The sequence below is a fragment of the Entelurus aequoreus genome, linkage group LG01, assembly GCF_033978785.1.
Source record: "Entelurus aequoreus isolate RoL-2023_Sb linkage group LG01, RoL_Eaeq_v1.1, whole genome shotgun sequence".
In the NCBI taxonomy this organism is placed as follows: Eukaryota; Metazoa; Chordata; class Actinopteri; order Syngnathiformes; family Syngnathidae; genus Entelurus; species Entelurus aequoreus.
This window is the reverse complement of record NC_084731.1, coordinates 85,516,942-85,538,064: the sequence shown is the minus strand read 5'-3', so window position 1 is coordinate 85,538,064 and position 21,123 is coordinate 85,516,942. Positions and strand designations below refer to the sequence as shown.

Below are 21,123 nucleotides of genomic sequence, written 5' to 3'. Positions count from 1 at the left end.
ATGGGTGCTAATGATGATGTCATCCAAATCATCAGCAGATATGGGGGTGAGAGTGGTAGTAGTGGGTGACTTTTGGGGGGCGTGAGTGTCCTCACATGCACATGCACAAAGAGCTGGTAGATTGTGCAGCATGCAGCGAGTGAGTACTGGATCGGGACCATGGACAGGAACGGAGAGTTGTTGCTACGCTAAATTAACTTATTACTGTGGAACCTCTGAAGCTTTAACTTACTATCACTTGGGAAAATTGTATACTGTCGAAGTTTTTTGTCTAGAAGTTGAAAGTGCATTGTTGAATTTATTACCATGAAGCATACGTACTTTTGTAATAAGGGATGTAAGAAAATGCTTGATCAAGTGAAATTACTCAAACATAGAACAATAGTAGGTAAAAAAACCCCCACTAACCTATTTACTATTAACCATCTGGGGCCGTACTTATCAAGCTTCTTAGAGTGCCATTTTACACTTAAGTCCTGAGAATTTGCGAAATTTAGTCCTACTCTCAAACTTAAGAATAAAAGCTTTTTATCAACGTTCTTAAGTCTAAGAATCACTCCTACTCTCCACGATATTTAAGAGACCTTCAGAGGTGTCTTAAGTGGTTAGGAGTTGCCAGCAGGGGATGGCACTGAGGCGAGAGAGACGTGCGCGAACGTTCATCTTTGTTTGATGACGAGCAGCTGATCAAACGGTATCGTTTAGACAGAGCGGATATTATTTTTGTCACAGATTTAATACTTTTCGATTCCTTGTTGATTTCTGCATGTGTCTGCAGTGGGCTAGTATATATAGAGCCACCCACACCAGTTTCAAATTAGTTGCCTAATTAATGAATTGGAAAGAAAATGTTATGACAGTAGCGTATGTGTGTGGCCGTGAGGTGAGTGACGTCAGTGAGTGTGTGGGCGACAGAAGAGAGGGAGCGGTAGCGTGAGTGCCGGCGGGGACTAGTTTGTTTTGTATTATTTTGTAGTTTATTGTCAAAATATACACTCCCATTGTCCACTTAAATATTTCCAAGATATTTCTTTATTCTTAGACAAGGGATTCCCTTCCGTGATTGGTCGTTTCTATGGACACAGAAATGACGTCACCTAAAATTCCGTTTACGGCACATAGTAATGTCGTAATTCAGCTCTGAGTGTGACACTTAAGATTCAGTCCTACACTTCGCTGAAAGTGTGAGTAAGACGCTTGATAACTAACTTTTAAGTGCAGCTTTCAGCGAAGAATTTATTTACTCTTAAGTCAACTCTTAGCAGACTTCTTAGGAGTAATTCTAAGAAGCTTGATAAGTACGGCCCCTGGAATGGACTTATGCTGTCTTTGAGTTGATGTGGAGTGGTAATGTTTTTTTTGGTTCAGTTAAAGTAAGCTCATGAAGCAGTAAGCTAAATGATTCGGACACGTTTCTTACTGGAAACTTTCTAATACACGTCTGACTTTGTACTTGTAAGTAATATGCAACTATCATTACTTGATACTTGCTTATATTAACAAATGTTGTTTTAAACTGCAATATTGTTCAATTGAGAATACTTATTACTCGGGATGGAACTACAAGTTCCTTTAACAACGATCATTTATTTTAAATGCACGATTAACGTTTTTGACCCATGGCCCGTTCCGTAGTTTGGGGAAATGTGTAATGGCGTCCAGTTACTGTTGAGCACAAAATAGCTCTCAAAACTGCACAAAGAGAGGGGGACCTGATGGAAATCTCAGATTCAAAGCCAACTCTGATGGCGCATGAGGAGAAACTTCACGTCCGTGTTTACTTTACAGTTAAGTGCATTGAAAACATAACATGTAGATTGTTACTCAAACTACTTTAGTAGTTATAGCTCAGCAGAAACTAAATAGGGTAGAGAATAATTGCTATAGTGACATCCAGTGGACATGTTTAGAACAGCAGTTTCTTTCATCTCAAAGTCATTTCTCATACCAATCACACCGTCAAGCTGGCGGCTTCACAATAACTCTACACCAGGGGTGTCAAACATACGGCCCGCGGGCCGGATCAGGCCCACGAACACGGTTTACCCGGCCCGGGGGATGAGTTTGCTAAGTATAAAAATGAGCTGAAATTTTGAATGAAAGAAACTGCTGTTCTAAACATGTCCACTGGATGTCACTATAGCAATTATTTGTATATTTGTAGATGATGCTACATAGTGTATGTACAGAATAAACCACATGATGTTAGTTCAACAGTTGAGGAAAATGAGTAAACTACATAAATAACATCCTGTAATTTGATTTTGATGTTATTTTCTTTATCTTGATAGATTAAAAATAACACCAATTAGAGGCTTTTAAAACTTTGCCAGACTCAATTCCACCTATTTGACCGATGAACATGATCACATCATTTATTCAGAACGTATAAATAATGACCAACGAAGATAGAATACTATTAACCGCAACATGTAAGTGTAAAAAAAACAACAACATTATGATTTGTACATTTTCAGAATATTTTTAAACAAAGAAAACAATCTGAAGTTGTTGTTATTTTTAGGTTATCATGCCATGATTTTATCAGTTTGGCCCACTTGGGAGTAGATTTTGCTCTACGTGGCCCCTAAACTAAAATGAGTTTGACACCCCTGCTCTACACAGTCTAACCAACAAAACATCGTCTTACAATACGATCATGCTAATGTGTTATCCTGTGATATTTCTACCTAAATAAATGTTTCCTGGCAGATTGAAAATAAGTGTATTGTGACGGCAACGGCGATATGAAGGAGGAAGACTGTCCTTGAACAATCTTGTGTTCTTCTTTGCTACCACTGACACAATATTTATTACTGCAGGCATGCCTGACACCGCCCTCTGCAGGCCACATCGGGTAATTACAGTTCACTACACAATACTACCATCGCTATGGTATATTCTTTTATAACCTGTAATTGATAGTCCGCAATTGCAGAATGTTTAAGAGGCTGAATATTACATTTGATTAATAAGTAGGTAGAGAAGGTTTAAAACACTGTCATGCAGAGATATCAATGCCATTAACTTGTACAACATGTAAAGTACAGAATATTTAATTAAAGTTAAAGTTAAAGTACCAATGATTGTCACACACACACTAGGTGTGGTGAAATTTGTCCTCTGCATTTGACCCCTCCCCTTGGGGAGCAGTGGGCAGCAGCGGCGCCGCGCCCGGGAATCATTTTTGGTGATTTAACCCCCAATTCCAACCCTTGATGCTGAGTGCCAAGCAGGGAGGTAATGGGTCCCATTTTTATAGTCTTTGGTATGACTCGGCTGGGATTTGAACTCCAACCTACCGATCTCAATGTAGAAAAATATCACCTAACATCTTTGACAATAAAAGCATGATCGTAACAATCCACATGTTGTGTTATTAATGCGTGAAACTGCTATCTGAGCATGAAAGCGTAGCTCCTCTCCAAAATGCAAGTGCTCCTAAAGCAGGAATTCAAATTTTGTATTCCTACAAAATGCAAACTCTGGCAAGACACCAACGCACTGCAGGTATTTTTTTTAAATTCTCTTAAAAAATGTGTTTATATGCTTTTTGTGCTGAGCGGTTTCAAAGAGCATAATATTTAAAAACATTTTAATAAAGCAATTCATTGTCCAGTCATGGTATTAAAAATGTATAAATGATCTATCTAGGGTACACTTATTAATGACAAAAAATTATATCTTTCTGCGATATTGCGATTAATTTTGAGTGAACTATGAAGAATGCGATTAATCGCGATAAAAATATTTTAATCGTTTGGCAGCCCTACTTATTACGTCTGTCTAGCTGGTGTGCTCTTGTGTACTTAACTGTTGTGTAGCTGCTAGCTCCTAGTAGCGTATAGCCTACCATGTTTACCTTTTTGTAAATGACTTGACTTGTGTTTATTGGAGAACATTTAGATGTCTGAACACGCTGCAGAACTGCTTGTATCGGAGCTTATTTCAGATGATATATTTCTTTTTTTTCTGATATCGGACCAATATCAAATTTAGATCTTGATCAGTCCTAATTTAAATACAGCGGTGTCATGGTTTTTGTACACCTAATTTTTTGGGGTTCTGAGGGAATTTTGTTGACCAAAAGTTAGATGTTCGTATTGCGTCGTGGTTACTGTATAACCAAACATTGTGCTTAACAAACTAGCCGTGTTTCAATCTGCAGAATCAAGTGACCAAACAGAATTGAATACGACTACAGAATATGTTGCAGGTGTCAGCACTTTGATAAAGAAGGTGAGAAACACAATTGAATTAAAAAAAAAAAATTGTATGTAACTTTCCCCTCCACTCTTCTCTCAGCTCATCGCTATCTTTGCCAATCTTCAATAAAGGTAAAAAAGTGATATTAAAGTTTATTTATCCATTTCAATCATCAGTTATATTTATTTAACACTGTTTTCTGCATGTAAAACTATAATTATTGTCTGTAAAATGTGTTTTTCGTAATATGTGTGGGTGTCTAATGGATTAATGGCATTTACATTGCCGTAGATTCTGGACTTTAAGCCGCTATTTTTTCCCTCAACTTTGAACCCTGTGGCTTATGAGACGAAGCGGCTAATTTAAGGATTTTTATACGCTAACGGCAATAAGAAAAATCATTTTATTAAAAAAACCCAAGCAAAAACACTTAGAAAGTATGGCGCCATCTTTTGGACAAATTCGCTCACTGCAGGTGCTGCAGTGTCCTTCCACCCATTCCATTCTTTTTTTCCCCAATCGGCGTGCTGTCAGTCTTCTAGCCCTCCATAACGTTTCTACTCGTATGGATTCTTAATTCAGCACTCCGAGCAACATTTGTAAGGGCTGTATAGCTCGGTGCCAGCAACTTGAGGGTTCCAGGTTCAATCCCCGTTTCCGCCATCCTAGTCACTGTTGTTGTGTCCTTGGGCAAGACACTTTACCCACTTGCTCCCAGTGCCACCCACACTGGTTTAAATGTAACTTAGATATTGGGTTGCACTATGTAAAAGCGTTTTGAGTCACAAAAAAAAGTGCGATATAAATATAATTCACTTCACTTTTACAATATAACTAATACTGTTTATACGGACCCATGTATGATGTCTGTAGGAGTGTTTTCATGCACATTTTTACGTGCCATTGTAATGTATTGATGAGCTAATATGCTAACATGTTTACGAGTGTCTCTGTTAGTATTATTAACTTAAAACGGCATTCCTTTTGTATTGTTTCAGTTTCACAAATTCCTCAGTAAATTCACCAAGACATCACCGTGGAATTATTGAGTCTGTTTAGCTGATTGTAGAGATAACTTCCACAGCTAGTGGGCCCATATTGACTTCTGTTTTGTTTGATCAGCCGTTTTACTGCCGTGTTACAGGCACCGTTTGGAAATAATTAAGGCATGTAAAGAAACATTCACAGACTCTTTCTGTGTAAATAACTCATTTTGCAACGTATATATGGAAAACATTTTTTCTTTTAAAATGTTGTGGGTGTGGCTTAAATCCCAGTGTGCTCTATGGCCTGGAAAATACATCATTTTTTACAGCGAAAAAATTATTCTGATTCCATACAGTTCTGTTTGGTCAAACGTTTTGGAACAGATTATCAACAAAAACCAAGATACCATTAAATGAACTAAACATTGTGTTCAACCACAGAGGTTCCACTCGAAATAAAATAAATCCTACTTTTTTTTTTTAGTCTTTTCAAAATACTTTCTTTCAACTAAAAAAAAGCTGATTTTTGGCTGTTCTCCCAACCCTCCACGGCCCCCATCCACTGACAAAAGATTTAGCAGGTCTGCGGTTGCCAGGACACGGGAGTGAGACACGACACAGCACAGCACCGCGGTGCAGACAGCGACCACACAACACGGGACACAATGAACCTGGCGCGAGAGAGAGAGCTTACTTCCTGTGGGGATCAAGTCCCTGTCTGGAATGAAGAGTTTATACCCATAATGCTTCTCCAGCACGTCAGGCAGGATCTCCAGAGCAAAGCGTTCCTCCTCGCGGGTCTCCTGACTCCACTGGTCGGGGTCCACTTTTGTGTAGGAAAGGTAGGCGTCGTAGTCTTTGTTATCTACGGACAGAGGATATGCAACTTTAAAATCACTTTGACCAGTGTTGTAGTTATAGTCGATAACGAGCACCGTTCCTGGAAAGCAAAACTTTACTATGGTGGCTGAAAATTGTCACATTTTGGCCGTTACAAACACAACATTTTTTTAATTGTCTCTCTAACGCAGGGGTCACCAACCTTTTTGAAACCAAGAGCTACTTCTTGGGTACTGATTAATGCGAAGGGCTACCAGTTAGATACACACTTAAATAAATTGCCAGAAATAGCCAATTTGCTCAATTTACCTTTAACTCGATGTTATTATTAATAATTAATGATATTTACACTTAATTGAACGGTTTAAAAGAGGAGAAAACACGAAAAAAAAAATGACAATTACATTTTGAAACATAGTTTATCTTCAATTTCGACTCTTTAAAATTCAAAATTCAACTGAAAAAAGAAGAGAAAAACTAGCTAATTCGAATCTTTTTGAAAAAATTAAAAAAATAATTTATGGAACATCATTAGTAATTTTTCCTGATTAAGATTAATTTTAGAATTTTGATGACATGTTTTAAATAGGTTAAAATCCAATCTGCACTTGGTTAGAATATAGAACAAATTGGACCAAGCTATATTTATGACAAAGACAAATCATTATTTCTTCCAGAACAAAATTTTAAAAAAAAATTCAAAAGACCTTGAAATGAGATTTAAATTTGATTCTACAGATTTTCTAGATTTGCCAGAATAAATTTTTTGAATTTTAATCATAATAGGTTTGAAGAAATATTTCACAAATATTCTTCGTCAAAAAAACAGAAGCTAAAATGAAGAATTAAATTAAAATGTATTTATTATTCTTTACAATAAAAAAAATAAATGTACTTGAACATTGATTTAAATTGTCAGGAAAGAAGAGGAAGGAATTTAAAAGGTAAAAAGGTATATGTGTTTAAAAATCCTAAAATCATTTTTAAGGTATTTTTTCTCTAAAATTGTCTTTATGAAAGTTATAAGAAGCAAAGTAAAAAAATTAATGAATTTATTTAAACAAGTGAAGACCAAGTCTTTAAAATATTTTCTTGGATTTTCCAATTCTATTTGAGTTTTGTCTCTCTTAGAATTAAAAATGTCGGGCAGCTTGCTAGTAAATAAATACAATTTAAAAAATAGAGGCAGCTCACTGGTAAGTGCTGCTATTTGAGCTATTTTTAGAACAGGCCGGCGGGCTACTCATCTGGTCCTTACGGGCTACCTGGTGCCCGCGGGCACCGCGTTGGTGACCCCTGCTCTAACGCCTGCTTAAAAATTAGCTCCTCCCACCAGTTTCATGTATCGTCACGAAAACCCCTGGACACGTCTATCCTGACAAGATGCACGTAAAAGCCAAAGAGACCCATATTTGAAAACAAACAGGAACTAGGTTATACCGGTATTAGTATAGTACCGCAATACTAATTAATAATTTTCGGTATGATACCGTCTTTGAAAAGTACCGGTCTCACGCCCGCGTCAAAGTCACATCGTGACATTGCTGGTTTTACGAGCAGAGGAGCATGTTCGGCGGCACACAATCACAGAGTACTTACAAGCAGACACAGTGTGTAGACAGAAAAGGGAGAACGGACGCATTTTGGCTTAAAAACTAAAGATAAAGCTGAAGTTATAACACTGAAACACCCTCAGGAAGAGGTGCTTTAAAACATGGCTAGCTAGCTAGCAGCTAACGTCCATCCGCCGTCGGCAGTGTTTTAGCTACTTCTAAATCACTAATCCTGGTCTCCATGGCGACAAATAAAGTACGTTTCTTACAAGTATCATCCGTGCAGGACGAGGAATAGCTAAACATGTTTCACTACACACCGTAGCTCACCGGCGTCAAAATGTAAACAAACGCCATTGGTGGATCTACACCTGACATCCACTGTAATGATATCAGGTACAGGTTCGTATCTAGTCGATACTACTATGATTACGTCGATATTTTTTGGCATCGCAACAACTTTCGTTTTTTTTTTAATGTATATTATGTTTAGAAACTCAGGAAATATGTCCCTAGATACATGAGGACTTTGAATATGACCAATGTATGATCCTGTAACTACTTGGTATCGCATCGATACCTAAATTTGTGGTATCATCCAAAACTAATGTAAAGTATCAAACAACAGAAGAATAAGTGATTTTTACATTTTAACAGAAGTGTAGATAAAACATGTTAAAAGAGAAAGTAAGCAGATATTAACAGTAAATGAACAAGTAGATTAATAATTCAGTTTCTACCACTTGTCCTTGATAATGTTGACGAAATAATAGAATGATAAATGACACAATATGTTACTACATATGTCAGCAGCTAAATTAAGAGCCTTTGTTTGTTTACTTACTAATACAAGACAAGTTGTTTTGTATGTTCACTATTTTATTTAAGGACAAACTTGCAATAAGAAACATATGTTTAATGTACCCTAAGATTTTTTGTTAAAATAAAGCCAATAATGCCATTTTTTGTGGTCCCCTTTATTTAGAAAAGTACAGAAAAGTATCGAAAATGTTTTGGGTACCGGTACCAAAATATTGGTATCGGGACAACACTAGTGTTTAGAGGCCGATACTAAGTTGATGGGCGATGACCTGACATGAAAATAGCAATACGGGGCAAACACAACGGGAGTACTATGGCACCAGAAGTTAGCATGCTACTCGGGAGTAATCCCCATAGAATAGGTAGACACTGCTGTCCATTGGAACGATGCATCGACGCCATCTTGAGCAGGGCTAATATGTGTCTATTTACTGCATTAGTCGCCTGTGACAGAGGTCCAGCCATGACTAAAATGTTGGTGCCAGTCCGATGCACGGCAGTTTGATGGGTCTGACAAAACCCTTGCTCAAGATGGTGGCCGTGTTGACAAGCCATCCAAGTATTCATAGCTGGGAGTAAGCCAGAGTCAGAGGACTATACACACACATGAGCACCATGCCCAGAAGAAATTCAGTGGAGTGAAATGGTAAATGTTCTGTATTTATTCAACTTTTTTTAAAAAACAATATTATAGGAGTTACTGATTTAATGAGTTGCATTCTTCTGGTATTAGCGGTTTATGTTTGTTTTGGACGCCGGTACGCGTTTTCCCTGAACTTGTGTGTTGTAAAGTAGCTATAGCCTTCCTGCCTGTTTGACTTGGCTTGGAGCCCATTGGGATCCATTAGGTTGGCATGGGGGAACTGGTTGGGAATCAAACACATACCATCTGCTCTATGCACCACTACACCACAGTGCCATTGATTCACAGGTTAAGAAAGGAGAATGTTCATCTCAAATGTCTGCTACATAACAGCTAGCCATGCTCAGGAGCCATGTAGTGGACACATGAGTGCAAGACTGCAGAAGGGGTTGGTTTTGGGGGTGATGCTGTTTAAACACGCACACGGACAGCCCACGGTTATGGAGTGAACTCCTGAACTCACAGCGGCGAGTGCCAGCTGAGGCGGAGGCGGAGGCGTAATATGTGCCATGTCTCCAGGCTCCATTAAGTTTAATGGACACTACACACACTTAACTCTGACCGCACACGGGCTGCACTACCAATGAGCTGAGGGGTTCTTGTTTTCGGATTTTTGTCCAAATTCATATCACATCAAGGACAGCTGGTTGCCGCCGTAACGCGCCAATTACATTTTGTTTTGCACACATGTTTGATGCTCGTTCATTGCAGCCGGAAAGACAACAAAACAACAGACCAGTGCCAGGCGATTGGCTGGGCAGAGCGGGTTGAACAATAATTCAGAAGAACACTCCAAACTATGGAGATTATACATTTAAACAACATCACTCTTATCTCATGCTGCTTTGCATGGATGTAATTGGGGGGCGGGACAGAGACGACATGTCCCCTGCACTTTTAATGCCCAAAAATAAGGTAATTGAATGGAGGCAAGTCAAACACTTGTGCCAGGCGGAAAAACAAATCATTTAAAAACGGTTGCTGTTAAACTGGTGAGTGAGAGCATAAAGTTCTTCAAACACTGTTTTTGTAATATTGCAGGTGTAGAGTAGATCAAATCGGACCAGGAAGAAATGATACATGTCGTTAGTGCCGATACCAATGGTAGTATCAATATATGATCGAAACTAGAGTGATCAGATCGGTATTTTTACTTTCACAAAATCTCATTTTTGACATTTTTGTTAATGCTTACATCCATCCATCCATCCATTTTCTATTGCTTGTCCCTTTTGGGGTCACGGGGGGTGCCTGCATTTGGGCGGAAGGCGGGGTACACCCTGGACAAGTCGCCACCTCATCAGACAGACAACATTCACACTCACATTCACACACTAGAGCCAATTTTAATGTTGCCAATCAACCTCTCCCCAGGTGCATGTTTTTGGAGACATGTGAAGTAGATGATGATTATTATTATATTATTATTATTATTATTATTAATGCTTACAAATTTAGGGAATACATCCCTAGACACAAGAAGACTTTGAAGGTAAAAAAATAAGTGATTTAAAGGTTTAGCAGATAGTAGTTTTTACTTTTGTTTAGTTATTACGACCATTGGCTTTGTTTTGTACAAACAATTGTATGTAATAAATGATAATAAGGAAGTAGTTTAAATGTTGAGTTGATATTGTTACACTGTCAATAGCATTTAATCATAAATAGGTTAAAGTATTTACATGTGATCGGTATCAGTCGATCTCACTCATAGCTGATTGGTATCAGCAGCATCAAACCCAGATCGGAACGGCCCTATTTTTGTCTGACAATTTATATATACACTTTTTTTTTCGGACGATAGGGCACGCCGGATAATTAGGCGCACTGCTGATGAGCTAATGGTCTGTTCAGGGCTATGTTCATAGAAAATGCACACCACATTATAAGGAGCATTAAAGGCCTACTGAAACCCACTACTACCGACCACGCAGTCTGATAGTTTTTATATCAATGATGAAATCTTAACATTGCAACACATGCCAATACGGCCGGGTTAACTTATAAAGTGCAATTTTAAATTTCCCGGGGAACTTCCGGTTCAAAACGCCTTTGGAGGATGACGGAAGTGTTTGGACCCTTTTGGACACGATACACAGAGCTCTGTTTTCTTCGACAAAATTCCACAGTATTCTGGACATCTGTGTTGGTGAATCTTTTGCAATTTGTTTACTGAACAATGGAGGCTGCAAAGAAGAACGTTGTAGGCGGGATCGGTGTATGCGGCTGGCTGTAGCAACACAACAAGGAGGACTTTGTTGGATAGCAGACCCGCTAGCGGCGAACTCACCTTGACTTCCTACGTCTACGGGCCGCCGACGGCATCGTCGATCGCTGGAACGCGGGTGAGCACGGGTGTTGATGAGCAGAAGAGGGCTGGCTGGCGTAGGTGGAGCGCTAATGTTTTTATCATAGCTCTGACGAGGTCCCGTTGTTAAGTTAGCGTCGTTAGCAACAGCATTGCTAGGCTTCGACAGGCGTCGAATACACATTAACCGTGTATTTACATGTCCAGTGTTTGGTTCGGTGTCTCCTGATAGTAGTATTGTTGATCTTCTGTCTATCCTTCCAGTCAGGGATTTATTTATTTTGTTTCTATCTGCATTTGGGACAGATGCTATCATGTTAGCTCATCCTAAAGAGCTTTGTCGATGTATTGTCGTGGAGATAAAAGTCACTGTGAATGTCCATTTCGCCTTCTCGACTCTCATTTTCAAGAGGATATAGTATCCGAGGTGGTTTAAAATACAAATCCGTGATCCACAATAGAAAAAGGAGAGAGTGTGGATTCCAATGAGCCAGCTTGTACCTTAGTTACGGTCAGAGCGAAAAAAGATATCTCTTGAACTGCATTCTAGTCCGTCACTCTAACGTTCCTCATCCACAAATCTTTCATCCTCGCTCAAATTAATGGGGTAATCGTCACTTTCTCGCTCCGAATATCTCTCGCTCCGTTGTAAACAACAGGGAATTGTGAGCAGCACTACCGCTTGTGACGTCACGCTACTTCCTGTAGGGGCAAGGTTTTTTTTTATCAGCGAGCAAAAGTTGCGAACTTTATTGTCGATTTTCTCTACTAAATCCTTTCAGCAAAAATATGGCAATATCGCGAAATGATCAAGTATGACACATAGAATGGATCTGCTATTCGCGTTTAAATTTAAAAAAATCATTTCAGTAGGCCTTTAAAGGAGTCATATTATTATTATTTTTTTCTAAATGTAAAACACTTCCTTGTGGTCTACATCCGTGTTTTTCAACCTTTCTTGAGCCAAGGCACATTTTTTTCATAAAAAAAATACGGAGGCACACCACCAGCAGAAAAGGTAAAACAATGAAACTCCACCAGGTTGTCTTATTTTGAGTTTGTTGTTGTTTCCTGTAAGTAGTGCTTTAGTTCCTGTCTTGCGCTGTTATTTTGGTGACCCTTCCTGTTTTGTTGGTGTTCTCCTGTAGCAGCTTCACGCCTTCCTTTGAGTGCTATTGCCCGCACCTGCTTTGTTTTCGCAATCAAGACTATTTAAGTTGTGCGTACACTATCCTTCTTTGTGGGGACATTGTTGATTGTAATGTCATGTACGGATGTACTTTGTGGACGCCGTCTCTGCTCCACACGCTGTAAGTCTTTGCTGTCGTCCAGCATTCTGTTTTTCTTTACTTTGTACTTCAGTTTTACTTTTGTTTTGCATAGCCATCCCTATGCTTCAGTGCCTTTTCCTAGCGGGACTTGCCTTTTGTTCATTTTTGGTTTAAGCGTTACATACTTTTTTACCTGCACGCTGTCGCCCGCTGTGCTCTGCCTATTGGGATCACGACAAACCATCCTCAACGCGTTCCGACTTCTACAAAGCAATGAACTACCTGCTGCCACCTACTGATATGGAAGAGTATTACATGGTTACTCTGCCGAGCTCTACACAGCACAGGCACTAGACAACGGCACATTATTATAAATATTGATTTGCAAAACATATTTGTTGGACCAATTAGGTGAAGTTGCATAATTTCCCACGGCACGCCAGACAATATCTCATGGCACACTAGTTTGCCGCGGCACAGTGGTTGAAAAACACTGGTCTACATAACATGTAATGGTGGTTCTTTGGTCAAAATGTTGCATAGATGATGTTTTATTTTCTAACCGTCTCTTCAGGATGCGCCGTTTTGTGGGCGGTCTTAATTACTGGACCACTTCTTTTTATATTATATATAAATGACATTGTGAACTCATCCATTATTCTTCACAAAAGTAATTTTTGCTGATGACACACATTTATTCATGTCACACAAAAATCCTGAAAAGCCTTCAAGCTATTGTCAATAGTGAATTAGTTCAAGTAGATCATTGGTTCAAATGTAATAAATTATTCTTCAATATAAATAAAACAAACTTGATTATATTTCGTTCAATTAGAGGCCGTAAAGACGTTGACAGGATACTGATTAAAATAAGGGATAAAGCAATTGAGAGAGTTGAGAGCACTAAAATTCCTTGGAGTATACACAGATGGATTTATAAATTTCAAAAGCCATATTGAATATTGGATGAATAAAGATCTAAACATGTCGGTCTACTCTCAAAATTGAGGCACTTTCTTCCTCCTAACGCTCTCCTAATTCTGTATCGGATTCTATTTGAAGCACATACAAACTATTGCAATGTCATATGTTGCAACACGTATCCCAGTTATCTTAAAAAACTGGAGATTCTTCAGTAGAAAGTCATACGTGTTGTATCACGGGCAAACTTTATTGCTCCCTTAAATCCTCTTTTGAATGGGTACAATCTTCTGAAGCTCACGGAGTGCGACAGATTCCACAGTGCTTGTATTATGTATAACGTAGTATATGGATTAAATTCTAGACTCTGCCAGCTCATTCCAGTGACCACTACTTCTCACAGACATAACACTGGAAGTAAACCTTTATTAAGAGGGGAACATGGTCATGTAAAGTGTACAAGATTTAGTATAGCCTGTAGAGGCCCGATGATCTGGAATGACATTGATAGCTCTATACAAGAATCACATCCTTTAAACATTTTTAAAAAGCGTTTTAAGCTAAATTTATTGCCACGTTATGCTTAGTACATCTAGCACACCCCTTATGGTTGAGGAATTCACATTTGTCGCATACTTTTGGTCTTGACCTCTGTATGTATGATGAAATTATCGCAGATCTTCAAGATGCAACCTTTTAATTACATTTGAATATTAGGATATTGAGACTGATTTGGTGGATTTAAAGATTCCCTTTTTTACTTATAAATGAAATTGTAAATGGGTATTTGATGGGTAGATTTTGAAATGTACTGTATTTTGTAGAGATGTCTGATAATATCGGACTGCCGATATTATCAGCTGATAAATGCTTTAAAATGTAATATCGGAAATTTTCGGTATCGGTTTCAAAAAGTAAAATGTATGACTTTTTAAAATGCCGCTGTATGGAGTGGTACACGGACGTAGGGAGAAGTACAGAGCGCCAATAAACCTTAAAGGCACTGCCTTTGCGTGCCGGTCCAATCACATAATATCTATGGCTTTTCACACACACAAGTGAATGCAATGCATACTTGGTCAACAGCCATACAGGTCACACTGAGGGTATAAACAACTTTAACACTGTTACAAATATGCGCCACACTGTGAACCCACACCAAACAAGAATGACAAACACATTTCGGGAGAACATCCGCACCGTAACACAACATAAACACAACAGAACAAATACCCAGAACCCCTTGCAGCACTAACTCTTCCAGGACGCTACAATATACCCCCCTCCCAACCCCGCCCACCTCAACCTCCTCATGCTCTCTCAGGGAGAGCATGTCCCAAATTCCAAGCTGCTCTTTTGAGGCATGTTAAAAAAAATAATGCACTTTGTGACTTCAATAATAAATATGGCAGTGCCATGTTGGCACTTTTTTCCATAACTTGAGTTGATTTATTTTGGAAAACCTTGTTACATTGTTTAATGCATCCAGCAGGGCATCACAACAAAATTAGGCATAATAATGTGTTAATTCCACGACTGTATATATCGGTATCGGTTGATATCGGAATCGGTATTTAAGAGTCGGAAAATATCGGAATATCGGCAAAAAAGTCATTATCGGACATCCCTAGTATTTTGTATATTATATGATGATGTATATTTTAACTGTGGGTCCCTGTCCATAAGCTTATGTGCTTCTAGGGATGACCTCATTGCAGAACGGACTCTGATATTAACAAAAGAAACAATAATGAAATACAAAACTATGTCTGTCTGTAAATAAATAAAGAAATAAAAATGAATAAATATGTGGCTCCACTTCCACAGCGTCTTCTCCCCGCCATCTTTGTTGTAGTTTTTAGCGCTTCCATAGCGAGTCTACTGACAGATGTAAGTTACAACTGTACGCAGTGGAGGATGACAAGAACAACAAGAGGATAAGTTGCTTACTGACTACAATGGCGTACCCGCGCAAAGCACTTTGGGTAAACCTTTACGTCAAATGAACAGGCGTCATACTGCAGTATAGTATCTCTTATGTGTGGCTGCCATCTACTCGTCACACTTATCATCACACCACATACCAAATAAAATTGCTTCGAGGTCGGTAAGCACAACCAGAACAATTACGCACATAAGGCGCACGGGGCTATAAGGCGCACTGTTGATTTTTGAGAAAATAAAAGCATTTTAAGTGTGCCTCATAGTCCGGAAAATACCGTGTGGCATGCGGTGTACCACTTTTACGATTGGGTTCACAATGGGTGGGATAAGAACACATGATCTGCTTAAATAGCCTGACAATGGTATCTTCTCACCTCCGTCTAAGTCCTCGCTGCCGAAGTGGTTCCTGTAGAAGAGCATGAACTGGATCCTGTAGCACTTGTAGAGCGTCACCAGGCAGATGAGCAGCATGAGGATGGCACCAAGACCACCCGCCAGTTCCACTGTGTACATCAGCTCCGCTGCAGAGAGAGAGAGAGAGAGAGAGAGAGAGAGAGAGAGAGAGAGAGGTTGTGTTAAAGCAGGGGTGCCCAAACTTTTTCCACCGAAGGCCACAGATTGACGAAACAAAGCATGCTAGAAAACTAGAAAATGTAATCCATCCATCCATTTTCTACCGCTTGTCCCTGATGGGGTGGCGGGGGGTGCTGGAGCTTATCCCAGCTGCACATTGCGTGAATGCTGAAGAGCAAAAGCCGAACTGAAATGCTAACAGTTAGCACGCTGGCCAGATGACGTCAAGTAGTGTTGTAACGATACCAATATTTTGGTACCGGTACCAGAATTATTTCGATACTTTTCGGTACTTTTCTAAATAAAGGGGACTACAAAAAATTTTCATTATTGGCTTTATTTTAACAAAAAATCTTAGGGTACATTGAACATATGTTTCTTATTGCAGTTAAGTCCTTAAATAAATATATATACTGTATATATATATATTTTTTTTTTTTTTCATAAAGAAATACAATCATGTGTGCTTACGGACTGTATCCCTGCAGACTGTATTGATCTATATTGATATATAATGTATATATTGTGTTTTTTATGTTGATTTAATTAAAAAAAAAAAAAAGTTTTATTTTAATGTTAATTTTTTTTATTTCTTGTGCGGCCCGGTACCGGTCTGCGGCCCGGTGTTTGGGGACCACTGTCTTAAAGCACCTCTTCCTAAAGATGTTTCAGTGTTATAACTTCACCTTACAACCCTAGCGCCGAGTAACAAAAATATGAGCAAAACGAGCTAAAAAAAGCTAGCATGCTAACAGTTAGCATTAGTGAATATATACACTATCCTGCTAAATTAGATTAAAGCTAGCATGCTAAAAATGCTAACTGTAACATGCGTAAAGTACCAAAATACTCTGAGGTGTGTACCGTATTTTTCGGACTATAAGTCGTATTTTTTTTCATAGTTTGGCCGGGGGTGCGACTTATACTCAGGAGCGACTTATGTGTGAAATGATCAACACATTACCGTAAAATATCAAATAATATTATTTAGCTCATTCACGTAAGAGACTAGACGTATAAGATTTCATGGGATTTAGCGATTAGGAGTGACAGATTGTTTGGTAAACGTATAGCATGTTCTATATGTTATAGTTATTTGAATGACTCTTACCATAATATGTTACGTTAACATACCAGGCACGTTCTCAGTTGGTTATTTATGCCTCATATAACGTACACTTACTCAGCCTGTTGTTCACTATTCTTTATTTATTTTAAATTGCCTTTCAAATGTCTATTCTTGGTGTTGGGTTTTAACAAATAAATTTCCCCCAAAAATGCGACTTATATATGTTTTTTTCCTTTTTTATTATGCATTTTCGGCCAGTGTGACATATACTCCAGGGGGACTTATACTCCGAAAAATACGGTACCAGAAAAAAACAGTTTAAAATGCTAGCATGTCAACGTTAGCATGCATCAAGTACCAAAACATGACCTACAAAATTACCCCCCCCATATTAACGTTAGCATGCTAACAGGTCTCATTCGTCAACTACCGAAATATTTGACGCTGAGGTGTATACTGTACCTGTAAAATTAGCAAAAAAAAACTAGCACGCTAATATTAGAATGCTAACGATTGTGCCGCGGGCCGTCTAAAAACATGCTATGGAACGTAAATGGCCCCCGTGCCGCTCTTTGGACACCCCTGTGTTAAAGCATGCAGTGGGGGCACACTCAGTGAACAGGGTCTGTGCCTGCATGGCCCCTGGCTGTTGGCACTTCACACTGATGCCAACACGGCGATGCTGGTAAACACTGCTTTTGAGTGACACGCCTGCTAAGATCAGCGCAGCGTGTGTGTGTGTGTGTGTGTGTGTGTGTGTGTGTGTGTGAAGTGGTGCTCCAGGCGATTCCCACTGAAGAGGCCCACTCTGCCCTGCAGCCCAGAGGAATCTGCATGCAAGGAATTGCTTTTCGCATTTTGTCATTTCTACATCTTTCGAGAGTCTTAACTTCCTCTCAGCGCTGCCAATGAAGAACCCCTCCGACTAATTCACCTCTCACGGTGTGGCTCAGTGCAATCCTCCCCAGGTACACTCGGAGGCTGCCAATTCTGGCCTAGGGGAGCCAGCTTCCACTTAAACAGTGCATGAGGCTAAAGCTCCACCTGGCATCCAGACCATCACTCTTTTAGACAAATGAGCTCCCGACTCGCACATCTGGCAGGTTTAAGATGTTGCATCGCTTTTGTGCTGCTGCTGCTCTTCAATAACAACGAGTGCAGCAAAGTAGAGTTCATGTAAACACTGATGAATGTTTGGAGTTTGCAGGAGAGCCAAAGGAACCTCTAAGTCAGTGGTTCTTAACCCGGGGTTCGGCGGAGGTCAAGACACACCCGACTCATCGTGTGAATAAAAACTCCTCCCTATCGGCGTATTACGGATACGACAACAGCAGAAGTCAGACTGATTTGCAGGTGTGTAATTTGTTGTGAGTTTATGCTCTGTGTTGGTTTTGTTGTTTGAACAAGGTGATGTTCATGCACGGTTCATTTTGTGCACCAGTAAAAAAAACATGGTAACACTTTAGTATGGGGAACATATTCACCATTAATTAGTTGCTCATTAACATGCAAATTAGTAACATATTGGCTCTTAACTAGTCATTATTAAGTACTTATTAATGCCATGGCCTTATTATAACCCTAACCCTCTAACCCTAACCAAATAACTCTAAATTAAGTATTTGTTACTTAAAATATGTTCCCCATACTAAAGTGTTACCAAAAACATATAACTTTGTCTTGAATTTGAAAAAAAACATTTTATTTTTCACTAAAGAAGGGTTCGGTGAATGCGCATATGAAACTGGTGGGGTTCGGTGCCTCCAACAAGGTTAAGAACCACTGCTCTAAGTTCACCAAGTACCACCTCAGAAAACACATTACCGCCATACAGTAGCGTAGTAGGCCTAAGTATCCATTAAAAACAAGGCAGAGGTTTTATTTAACAAGATATTATTTGGGGCCACTGTAACATCACACATAGTTTGAATATGGGAAAATAAAACACTGCACTTTAGTCATGTGATTCTTTGGCGTACCACTAGATCAGACCTGGGCAAATTAAGGCCCGGGGGCCGCATGTGGTCCGTTAAGCTTTTCAATCTGGCCCTCCGGACATTCCCAAATCATTTTTTTTTCAAATTACTGTAAGTCTTGAACTATATATATTAGAGATGTCCGATAAATGCTTTAAAATGTAATATCGGAAATGATCGGTATCGTTTTTTTTATTATCGGTATCGTATTTTTAATTTATTTTTAATTTATTTAATCAACATAAAAAACACAAGATACACCTACAATTAGTGCACCAACCCCAAAAACCTCCCTCCCCCATTCACACTCATTCACACAAAAGGGTTGTTTCTTTCTGTTATTAATATTCTGGTTCCTACATTATATATCAATATATATCAATACAATCTGCAAGGGATACAGTCCGTAAGCACACATGATTGTGCGTGCTCTGGTCCACTAATAGTACTAATCTTTAACAATTAATTTTACTAATTTTCATTAATTACTAGTTTCTATGTAACTGTTTTTATATTGTTTTACTTTATTTTTTATTCAAGAAAATGTTTTTAATTTATTTATCTTATTTTATTTTATTAATTTTTTAAAAAAGGACCTTATCTTCACCATACCTGGTTGTCCAAATAATAACATGTTAATTCCACGACTGTATATATCGGTATCGGTTGATATCGGTATCGGTAATTAAGAGTTGGACAATATCGGAATATCGGATATCGGCAAAAAAGCCATTATCGGACATCCCTAATATATATACCTGTATATACCATAAGTATTTCAATGGTTGAAATCTGCGCTTTTGCATGATATACTAGGTCAGTATTTTTTAACCTTTTTTGAGCCAAGGCACATTTTTTTCATAAAAAAAATACGGAGGCACACCACCAGCAGAAAAGGTTAAAAAATTAAACTCCACCAGGTTGTCTTATTTTGAGTTTGTTGTTGTTTCCTGTGTTTAGTGCTTTAGTTCCTGTCTTACGCTGTTATTTTGGTGACCCTTCCTGTTTTGTTGGTGTTCTCCTGTAGCAGCTTCACGCCTTCCTTTGAGTGCTATTGCCCGCACCTGCTTTGTTTTCGCAATCAAGACTATTTCAGTTGTGCGTACGCTATCCTTCTTAGTGGGGACATTGTTGATTGTCATGTCATGTACGGATGTACTTTGTGGACGCCGTCTCTGCTCCACACGCTGTAAGTTTTTGCTGTCGTCCAGCATTCTGTTTTTGTTTACTTAGTAGCCAGTTCAGTTTTACTTTTGTTTTACATAGCCATCCCTATGCTTCAGTGCCTTTTCCTAGCGGGACTTGCCTTTTGTTCATTTTTGGTTTAAGCGTTACATACCTTTTTACCTGCACGACGTGCTCTGCCTATTGGGATCACGACAAACCATCCTCGACGCGTTCCGACTTCTACAAAGCAATGAACTACCTGCTGCCACCTACTGATATGGAGTATTACAAGATTACCCTGCCAAGCTCTACACAGCACAGGCACTAGACAACGGCACATTATTATGATCATTGATTTGCAAAAAAATGTTTTTGGACCAATTAGGTAAAGTTGCATCATTTCCCACGGCACACCAGACAATATCTCATGGCACACTATTGTGCCGCGGCACTGTGATTGAAAATCACTGGACTATGGTAATCTAATTAGTTACTATGATCATCAAATTAGTTACTATGGTAATCGAATTAGTTACTATGGTCAACAGCCATACAGGTCACACCCCGGGTGGCCGTATAAACAACTTTAACACTGTTAAAAATATGCACCACACTGTGAACCCACACCAAACAAGAATGACAAACACAACATCAACACAACAGAACAATTACCCAGAACCCCTTGCAGTACTAACTCTTCCGGGACGCTACAATAGCTACAATATACCCCTCCACCCCCAACCTCAACCTCCTCATGCTCTCTCAGGGAGAGCATGTCCCAAATTCCAAGCTGCTGTTTTGAGGCATGTTAAAAAAAATAATGCACTTTGTGACTTCAATAATA

The 21,123-nt window shown here is 39.0% G+C and overlaps 1 protein-coding gene across 3 annotated transcripts in view; it reads right to left on the bottom strand.

Moving 5' to 3' along the window:
* Window positions 1-21,123, bottom strand: part of LOC133658044 (interleukin-1 receptor accessory protein-like 1) — a 496,379-nt gene that overhangs the window by 9,311 nt on the left and 465,945 nt on the right. For all 3 annotated transcript variants that reach the window (XM_062059657.1, XM_062059673.1, XM_062059665.1), the window contains exons 9-10: window positions 15,869-16,015; window positions 5,887-6,057 (exon numbers count right to left, since the gene is read on the bottom strand). In XM_062059657.1, coding sequence (XP_061915641.1) covers window positions 5,887-6,057; window positions 15,869-16,015 — 318 coding nt within the window. The remainder of the gene's footprint in view (window positions 1-5,886; window positions 6,058-15,868; window positions 16,016-21,123) is intronic.